At 43.4% G+C, this 11128-nt stretch overlaps 1 protein-coding gene across 1 annotated transcript in view; it reads right to left on the reverse strand.

Annotated features, from left to right (window-relative positions):
• Positions 1-2021, reverse strand: part of COPG2 (coat protein complex I subunit gamma 2) — a 120867-nt gene extending 118846 nt beyond the window's left edge. The window contains exon 1 of the mRNA XM_088468689.1: positions 1796-2021. Within this exon, the coding sequence (XP_088324815.1) occupies positions 1796-1832 (37 nt within the window). The 5' untranslated portion in view covers positions 1833-2021. The remainder of the gene's footprint in view (positions 1-1795) is intronic.
• Positions 2022-11128: the final 9107 nt, after the last annotated feature.

Consider the following 11128-nt stretch of genomic DNA (forward strand, 5'->3'; position numbering starts at 1 on the left):
TTGCCCACAATAGCCTCTTATTTATATTTATGGGCCTAAGCAATGGTTTTTTGAGCTGCAACACATCCCTTCAAGCCATCGGCTACAAGGCTGTATTTGACTGTGGCAATGGAGACACTTTACTTATTTGTTTCCAAAAGAGCACCACGGATTTAACGAGCTGTTTGGAATCTGTCCCATTTGGAACACACTCATAAATTTGTTCTGTTTTGTGGTCAGTTGAGGTTGTCTAGGTCATGGGCGATCACGTACATGGTTGTTCACAGTGTATCTCTTGAGGGTGCACTGCATGCCACCAAGAGAAACCATCTGCATGCGAGCAATTTCACGCAAAATATGTCCTGCATTTCTCAAAGTGACTATGACAGAACGCTTTTCGATTGATAACTCCTTGGGAGACATTTACAAGACCACTTTACCCATTTTCACAAGTGTCAACAGTATCACAATACCAGGCAAACAGCGGAATCATTTAACGGTGTTTGTGCTAACGAATCGGTTTCAAAACAGCATTGGGCATGCATCTGATATCACTACGATCACCTGCTGGGGTAGTTTGTTTATTTCGGGGATCAGACGTTATCCGGCTGTTAGCATACATCCCAACTTCTTTACCACGCAGGCGCATGCCTAAAATTATGAGGCGTGGCCTCACAGTTAGGGGCATGGCTTTACGGGGAATGCTGCCCCAGCAAGTGGCCTCATTTCTGTTCAAAATACACGTACCAAGTTCATCCTTTACAGAGAAATCGCCGAATCTGGGGGTGTATTGAAATTAATGAGCTGTAGTGTAGTAATTAAAGTAATAACATATATATATATATATATATATATGTATATACACACACACACAGTATATATATATATATATGCATACCTCCCAACTGACCCGCATTCAGCGGGACAGTCCCGTTTTTCTGGGACTGTCCCGCTGCCCCACCCGCGGGCCAGTGTCCCGCTGTTGGGGGGAAGTTGAGGAGAGCAGCGGGTGTGCAGAAGGTGAACAGTTGCCGTGCGCATTGCACGGCATCTGTTCACTAACGCAGGGAGAGCCTGGGGGGCTGCCCAGCATCTAGGAGAGAGCTGGGCACGCCCCCTATAGTGACAAAAACAGGGGGGGTTTCCGCGAGGCTCCGCACCTTTTAGGAAAGCTCCACCCCTTTTTGGAAGCCCCGCCCCCATTTCGGGCACATGCGAGTCTACGGCGTGGGAAGGGTCCCGCATCCCTCTCTTCAAAAGTTGGGAGGTATAATATATATATATATTTTTTTTTTTATTATTATTATTTTTTTTATTTTTTTTTCACAGAGCTGGTCTGAGTGCAAGACTTTTGATAGAAGCAGAATAGTACAGAGATGTCAAATAACAGTCCTGGCAGTATCAACCATAATCCAAACTATTCCGTTACTACTACACAACAGAATACTGTAATACATGTATAACCTGTAATGTAATGCAACCCAGTACTTTATGTTCAGCTCAGAAAACACGTATGATAAATGTTACTTTCGTTTGTCTTGGAATAAGCTAAAAGCATCATATCAATCATATTATTTTTATCATATGGGTGCTCTCTCTCTCTCTCGTGTATCAATAACGACCCAAATATCAGCCACGTCATTCCTGTGTCATAAAAAGCACTCTGGCATTACACTGGGTTCCCATAGGGCTTACTACATCTATAGTTTCAGCGGCTTACTGCTTCAGGAAAGTCCCTGGCTTTGCGGCCTGTACGGAAACAGGACATAATGCGCCTGCTGAGACATATTGAATAAAACCCGCAGAACCGGCTTACCGGACTCCTCGTCCTTCTTGTCAAATTTCTTAATCATTTCCGGGTGCGGCCGCTGTAGATACCGGTATCGGTAATGATAAGCCTCATACAGTACAGTACACGCAAACTACACTGGGCCTGCGCATAGTACTACAGCTGCACCGCCCGCCCAGCCGGGTTAGGCGCCCCTCCTGCCCAGATAGAGGTACTCTCTCTCTCCAGTCTCTCCAAGTCCGACTAGGCTGACTCTTTCCCCAAACAGCGCTGATTGCCGGCTATTACCAGAGAACATAGCAAAATAACTGAGAATTTGGAAGGAAAATAAAAGAAAGCCGGTAGTCTGCATCAGTCCTGCCACGGTGCTCCCCGTTATTGGTCTGGGCATAAGTAAAAGTCATTTCGAGGTACAGCACCAATTTTTAAATATTTGGGGGCCTATTTATAATATAGCTTTTTTTCTACAAAATGATGTAGAATCTGCAGTCTGTGTATTATTGCTATGTACTAAAGCAGAAAGGCAGATTAGCACCGTAGAGCGCAGTCCCCATTATTATCAAAGGGGAACTACGATCTGAATCTTGTGCAACAAACTCTGAAAAGGAATATCAGACTTGCTATAGACTCTTAATAGTGATTATTAATACATAGACCAGTGGTTCCCAAACTTTTTTGAATCACGGCACCATAGAGTATCGGCATTGTTTTCATGGCACCCCTAAGCCAAAAGTTTGTTAATGAGAAATTCAGAAAAAATGTTGTAAAGTGAAGTAAATTGTGCTACCTGTCATCCTTGGGTCCAGTTATGTGGTGGTGGACAGGTTTGCGCTTCTGTTTGTCCACATATTTACATTACATTGACCATAAATAATTTGATTTTGTGCTGGACCACCAACCTGAGGCACCCCTGCAAGTGTCCTGAGGCACCCCATGGTGCCACGGCGCACAGTTTGGGAACCACTGACATAGACCCATTGTTCCTGCAATTCAAAATTGACCAATCCACAATAACATTCCTATTTTTCTGCATTTTACTATATTTACTACCATATGTTCTTATTCAGTATTATTTAGAAGATAACATTTATTGAAAATCACTATTTAAATTTAAGGTGAGTACACACTATACAGATATATCTGCAGATGATGGTTGTTCGTACACATTGAACAACCATCATCTGTGCGTGCCCGCAGGTCCCGGCGACCAAGGGGAGTGTCTGCCGACCGCCCGTACACACCTGCCGATGGACAGATATGTCTGCAGACATATCTGTCCATCGACTGTGCAGCACAGCCAATGCAATATGTCGGTGAACGCCGACGTTCACCGACATATCGCGGGTACACACTGCCCGACGGGCAGCAGATACATTGGCCGATCAATTGATGGGCCAATATATCTGTCAGTGTGTACCCAGCTTTAGAGTTGATCCTTTACTTGCTTCTTCCCGCTAAATCTGCTTCTGAAACGAGGCAAGGTGTAATTTCGCAGAAATATCAGATCTCGCATGCTTTTGATCGCATATGGAATCTAAAACACAATCCAAGATTCCCATAAGAATTACAGTTTTGCCATACCTTCCGATTTTGACAGAACAGTCCTGCTATTCGGGTACTGTCCTGCCGTCTCATCCATGGCCCATAATGTCCCGCGGGGAGGAAAAGATTGGAGGGCACTTTCTCTAACTTCTGCTCTGCACAGTACAGCAACGGTGAATAGATAATGCGCAGTAACGAGAGAGAGGCTGGGGGCAGCCAAGAAACTTGGGAAGCAACGGGGGGTGTGATTTGTGGGTACGCCCACAATGTGGCAAGCTTCTGGGGCATAATGTGGCCACGCCCCTAAAGTGACATACAACTGCTGTGTGATGTGCCTCCATTGCCACGTTTTCATCCCAACTCCTCCCTCCCAAATGTTGGGAAGATGGTTTTGCAAAGTTTAAACTTGGACGGAACGTCTGTGTCACATCTGAACTGCTCATCTTTATTTAAAATATAAAAAACTAACACTAAAGACGTTACGATACTGAGTAGTCAGCAGCAAAGCACAGAAGAAAGAAACCCACCCTTAAGCAAGGTGTAAACTAATACCCCTTTTACACTGACACAAAAATCCACATGAACGCGCATCAACCCTGGCTCAACACGGGTCTATTGTTTGTGGGGTTGGACATGAGTCGTTCCCTGGTCACGGTGACCAGGGTCGTGCTACATGCTACCTGATAGGCTGGCTTCAGGGGTACTTGGAGATTACATCATTATCAAGCGTCCACTGCAACGCCGGAAGACCCGCTTCACTAAAGATCCAGGTCCAGTGTGAACGGCGCTGACCCGGGAATAACCCGGGTCAGTGCAGCAGTAAGAAAGGAGTCTGTTGTGGGTCCAATCCGGCATAGTACTGTGGAGCTGATTCAGAGCCGCTTGCTAGATGTGATCGCTCGCACGATGTGTATGCAAATTGCGTAGGCACTGCAATCGCACAGCAATGCATTAGCACGCCCAGTATTTCTTAGAGAGAGATCACATAGTGTATGCAGACACCCACCAGCCTTGTGCACATGATCATCATGTCCAGGAAGTGTACGCAACTATCGGTACATCGGATGCTATCGCAGCGCTTGAGCACTGCGAGCACTTCAGTGTAAAAACAAGCCAGGTGACGTGTACTATGATGCTGTCTTATAATTGTGCACACCTCTAAAACGCCGTTGAGATGCTCAGGCACGCCTGCGTTTGCACCTCCACTCCCCCGTTTTTAATGGCCAGCCCCTGTTATCACCTACAAACGGCTTCCCCTGTCACTCACTCTGCTGGGCTGTCTATGCGCAGCGAGCGAATGCATTGTGAACTTTCGCTATGGTATGTGCACTCCGATGCATACGCACAATGCATACACAATGAATACCATCGGCAGCAGCGAGCGTTTGCATCTTAGCGAGCGGGTCTGAATGAGTTCCGGTGTTCCAAATCCCGGGTCAGACCCGGGACTTTGGTGAAAAAGGGGTATAACTAATGTATGCAGCAGGGTGCTGGATTAGTTATAATTATTATTATTATTAATCAGTGCTACTGATGACATGGGTGAGAAACATATGGAGGCCCAATAAGACTCACTGCTGCAGATAAAAAAAAATTTAAATACACACTGTAATGAATACCTCCAATAATGTTTCATACAATTGTAATATTAAAGAGGGCTTTTAATAAATTGTATCCACCTCTGTGCTTCACTAAGAATTTGTACCATGTGGATCCTCTATAAATAAAATAGAAAAAAAAGGCAGATATGCCTAACGTGTAAAATCGCTTTAGTTAAAGAGCATTTTAATGAGACAATAAACTGAAGCTTAATGACTCCGTCTCCCTTTCAGGCTGGAAGTGATGCCACCACCCACGAGTATATTCAGGAAAGTCGCTCTAACTATAACGTAAGTGCACATAGTAGTAGGATAACCCAGCACGTTTCGTATATTTGAACTTCGTCAGGGTTTTACTTGTACGCAACGACTTCCACTTTGCGTGTGACCTGTATTGTTCCCCCTTCTGTCTACTTCCCACCCCCTCTTTCTGTCTCAACCCCTGCCATTGCCTCCTCTTTTCCTTTTTCTCTGTTTTCGCTCTCCCTTTTTTCTCTTTCTCTTTTTTTCTTTCTGCCCCCTCTTCTTTCTGTTACCCTCTATTCTTTTTTTTTTATCCTGTTTTCTCACTTATTGCCTTTATTTTTATGTTTAAAGGGCCGATTCCTATATGTAGATGGGATATGATACTATCAAATGTTCATGCAAATTTAGGAAGACGCTGTTGCCGGTAAAAGGTCTCCTCCTATAAGAGGCCATCCTGGCGAAGAGCTGGAAGCAGAGTGATAATTTGCACTACCACTCTGCTCCCGGGTTTGGCGTCTCAGAACGAACCAATACATCATTTACGGACAAAATGTCATCTTTGTCCGTGAAAGATGACATTTTGCCTCGTTCTGAAATCCAAACTAGGCGGGAATATCTGAGCCAAAGCCATACCGCTCCTCTCTAGTTAGGAGTACGTGAAATCAATAGAAGAAAGAAAAAGATAAGTATAACCACAGCACTATGGAAACATATGAGGGGACACAAAATATAAATATGAAAATGTCACAGATATTTACAATACAGGCGGCACCTATATTATACAGGCGGCAAGATGACCCCTCAAATGGACCTTGGTTGTGGCCCCCATATCATGAGGCTTGGTGCAATGTTGCTCAACTCACTGCCTTTTCCTCTTAAGTTTAGACTAACCTTTCCATAGATGTTATATTACTGTGACCCTTGTATCCAGCCCATCTGTGTCACCCGTGTTTGTCTGCCCCCTCCCCTTTAGAATGTAAGCTCTCATGAGCAGGGCCCTCTTACCTCATGTGCTTCTCCTTCACTTAATTATACTTTAATTTACAACAGCAACTAACACTTGGTTGCTGACACCCTGCTGCTTATCTAAGTGTTATGCAGCAATGTATTAATCATGTATTTGTCCTGCATTGTTTGTACTGTTGAGAACTGTTTTCTGTGTAAGGCGTTGTGGATCCCTTGTGGCGCCATATAAATTAAGGATGATAACAATAAACGGGCAAATATAATTTTAATAAATAAGGGGTCACATATATGCAATGTTAAATATAAGGGGGGACATATATTGTTTACTAAATAAAAGAAAGACACATTTTTTTTTTTTAAACTTTGGCCCAGGCATCCCTAGATGTAGGATCTCTCCCTCTCCCCCTCCCCCTCCCCCTCTCCCTCTCACATAAACCAACATACGGTTTGGCTTAAAACCCCAATTTGTGTTTCCAATTTGGCTTTAACCCAGTAAACCTATAGTGAACTTCATTACTCTTTGTATCACAGATTATACTTACCATGTTTGTTATGTAATATAGTAGTCTTATATATGGAGTCAGGCTGAAGAGATAGGATTTTGTTTAGAGGTGGACTCACTGGTGCACCAAACGTATGTAGTAATAGGCGCAAGTCAATAAAATGCTGACTTACCCGAGTATGCTGATACGGCTGCATGCATTCAGCTGTAAAATCATTAGCATATGTGCCACAGGTACGTCAGGTGTACAGGTGTTTATACTTACACTAATGACACCATAGAGATCGCATAAAAAAGTTACATTGCCCTATTTTTACACAATACAGGTTGAGTCTCCCATATCCAAATATTCCAATTTACGGAATATTCGAAATATGGAATTCTATGCATTCTAGCATGACTGAGACAGTGAAACCTTTACTTTTTGATGGTTCAATGTACACAAACTTATTTTAAGGCACAACATTATTAAAAATATTGAATAAAATTACCTTCAGGCTTTGTGTATAAAGTGTATATGAAACATAAATGAATTTCATGTATGGCCATAAACTTATTGAAATTATTGTATAAAATTACCTGCAGGCTGTGTGTATAAGCTGGTCCGGCGCTTCCATTAGGACATACATATATATATACACACATATATATATATATGTATGTGTATATATATATATGTATGTGTGTGTGTATGTATATATATATATATATATATATATATATAATGTGTGTGTGTATATATATATATATATATATAGATATGTATAGATATATTTTGTATGTACAGTATGTTTATATATATATAATATGTGTGTGTGTGTATATATATATATATATATATATATATGTAATGTGTGTATGTGTATATATATATATATATATTTATGTGTTCTCTATAACTTTATTTCGTTATTGGACTGATACAGAGGTGAACTGTACTGCAGTAGCATGAATTTATGCTAATGCTGTAGCCAATGGGCTGTCTACTTAGACGCCCGCCGGCTGTGGCTCTAATACGCTGTGGTACGGTACAAGATGCACTTTTGAGCGGACATTGACCGCACCATTGGACATTAAAGCAACCCTATGGTTGCTAAAAATGTCTGACGGTGTAAGGCCACCGGCGGTGTCAGTGGAACGGCGTCTTTCTTTTGACGCAGTCCCTGACACCGACAAACACCCACTCATGACAGTCACTCCCCCAGTCACTGCCCAGGAAAACCTATTTGAGTTGCATGGATTACCATGCAATTCCAACCTTCGTCCCCCGGTAGTAAACACTGATACATATGCGTAGTGCATGCGAAGACGTCCGATGTTTTAAATGCATCCACCTCTGAATCAGACCCTATCTATCTATCTATCTATCTATCTATCTATCTAGTGGGTATTGGGGGGGGCGGGGGACTAGTAGGCAGAAATCTTACCTAGGGTGCCGAGAAGCCTTGCACCAGCCCTGTGTATAAGGTATATATCAATAATAAATGCATTCTGTGTTTAGATTTGGGTCCCATTCCCAAGATATTTTATTATGGTCTGCAAATATTCCAAAATACGGAATATTCCGATATCCACAATAACCCTGGTCCCAAGCATTTTAGATATGGGAGACTCAACCTGTATAATAATTTACAAACGTCATATATACACAAGAAAGTAAATTTTCTTAACTGTTTTTATTAAATGCATTTTCAAGGTAAAATTAAATTAAATACAAACATTTGTTTTCTAAACTTTTTAGTATTGATTCCAACGCTGCGGGTAGTCTCCTCACAAATGATCCAGTAACAAATTATACGTGAGAAAAAAAAATATAATACATAGGGCCTGATTCAGAGTTGCATGCAAACCCGATGGCTTGCGTTTCATTGACATGCTGCTGCCGTTTGGGGGCGACAGCCAGCGTCTCAGAAAATGGGGGCTAGCCAGGGCTAGGGTCTGCGTCTTCTGACACAGTTTGACTGACCTCGGAAGCATTAAATTCATGGCCATCCTGAGTAACCTGAGGGACGCTCAGATGGCTGATGCTCACGCAAGTGATCCGATGACTGTGTCCGTGGACGTAGCAGTGGATCCCAGAAGTCGGCAGGAGACGTCTATTCACACAAGACGCCACATTAGCTTAATTTTGCATTGCCACTGCATCCAAAGACGCAGCAACTATACAAATATTGTACGACTCTGAATCAGGCTCATAGTGTATAATAACATAAAACAGTACACCATATTGTGTTTGAAAAGAAATGGGTGAAATTATCCTTCTTCCAGAGGGAGAGAGAAATATAGCATCCAAAAGCCAGATGGTATATATACCAGTGCTCAAAGTGTGTCACACTTCTAAATTTCCACTGTCTGGAAGTTTCTCACAGGAACGTGTTGAACGTGGCCACATACATTACCTCTAGAATGACTGACTACAAGTTTATCCATTCACTTCAAGGAACCTTACTATTAGGCTGATTTATCTGAGAATCATAACCTTCTTAAATACCACATTATACCATGTACCCTTAGGATTAGGGAGACTATATATTTAAACTATACTACTTACTATTTGTTAATCACTATTCATTTAATCATGTATGTCAACTAAACAGGTAGATAGTGCAAACATTAGATAATTTACAATCATAATGGACAAGCTTCAAAATAATTTGCATATATGCAAATGCACACTACAAAGAGTTTTGATTAAAAAATGGCTGGGGTCAGGATCGGCAGTATTAAGCATAGAGGGAAGGAGTTACTTTTCATATGTATGATACATTTGTTAATTAATTGTCTTTTTAGAAGCCTCTGTTTCAAGCAAAATACATGCTTGCAGATTGTGGAGAAACTTCAGGGACAGTGCAAATGTAGAAGTGTTGTCTCATACCGACACACTGCCGCCAGTTCTACATTTTCCATACCCCCACTTCTAAATTTTTGCTTTGACCGTTGATATATACAAAAAAAGACCATCAAGATATCTTTTCTCATGAGCTCTTTCTGATAGCTCTAGGCATATGGTTATAAATAGTGCCAATATGTAGATAAACAAGTAAGTTAATTATAACCACTGACATGAACAAATAAAAACAGCAGCATATGAAATACACAAATTTATAAACTACACTCAATGGGGCAGGCCAAAAAAACCAGTGTGATCCTGAATGTGTTTCAGTATTGGTGTACTATTTTCAACAGGATTTTTTTTCCAGTCTTGGCCCTTTGAGGATCATTTATTCAATTCATATGCTGCTGTTTTTATTTGCTCATGTGCCCAGCCAATCAGCATGTACTGCACCCTTTTTAAATCAGGAAGTGCTGATCACACCTTGGCTCCTGGTTCCAATTTTCTATCCTGCATTCTGTCTCCGTTCCCCGCTCCAGCAGTTGCTTAATAGCATTCTGCATCTTTCTACTACAGGGTCCATAGGGTATCCACAGGATACCTTGGGGTATAGGCGATGGCGGCAGACATCCAGGCACCACAAAGTTAAATTTTCAGCCTCCCAGGATGCACTGGGGTCCCTCTCCTATACCCCGCCCCCGAGCCTCAGGCCACTCAGTTTTCGTCGGTGCCTGGCCGGACCAGCCGCACCGTACAGAGGGGGGTCTCTGAAGATTTCTTCGCAGCTGTGGCTGCACAACTAGAGTGATCCAGCATAGGACAGTCAGTATTGACGTCCATGCTGTCACTCCTACACCCCGCCGGTACCAGAACGCCGGTATCGATCCGGGGATGCTGGTTGGTAGCTGGGGTCACAGCTAGCAGTGACCCCGGCTACCTGGACTGTGGCCGGATGCACGGGGGACAAGGTAAGCGGCGGGGTCCCGCGGTGGGCACCCGCCGGTAACACAGTCCTTTTTGGTCCCCAGACAGGAGGCTCCCTGGGGACCGGCTGCGCGTGTGGCCAGGTACTGATCCTGCGCCTTCCACTAGACCACCAGGGACAGCGGACCGCAGCATGTGCGGTACAGCGCGGCGTCCCTTCCCTGTCTCACAGCCGGCATCTCCCCCGCTGCACAGTGCCATTCCACAGCGGTCTGAGCGGGCTGTGTCAGCGCTCCTCCCCCGGGCCCGCCTCCTCTCTGCTCCTCGGTGGCCATTTTCTCACTACATGTGCTGGGAATGACAAACGCTGCTGGAAGCTGTTACAGGTGCCATTGCAGTTCGGGTCCCCCGCATACCTCTCCTTCAATTAAGATCAGTGTATGCAGCACTGTTTCCTACCAGGCTCTGGTCTGTGTAGTTGATCGCAGTGCTTGTAATGCAGGATGTTATCTGTGCATTGTATGTGACTTAAATGCTAGCGCTGTTTGCCTGTACTTTCATTTCTGACTGTCAGCCTTTTTCCTATCCCAGTTCTTCTGCTACAGCCCTTGCCGTGCGGTGTTGCAGGGTGTTTATTACCTCACAGTAAACGTGGTTTTTCTGTGTGGGAGGTCACATACGCTCCGTTCATGCTCCTCATGTCTGAAAGTGAACGAGGATATCCTCTTCCAGCTATAATGTAATGATAT

This window comes from Taudactylus pleione, unplaced genomic scaffold (genome assembly GCF_031769625.1).
Source record: "Taudactylus pleione unplaced genomic scaffold, aTauple2 ptg000086l, whole genome shotgun sequence".
Classification (NCBI taxonomy): Eukaryota; Metazoa; Chordata; class Amphibia; order Anura; family Myobatrachidae; genus Taudactylus; species Taudactylus pleione.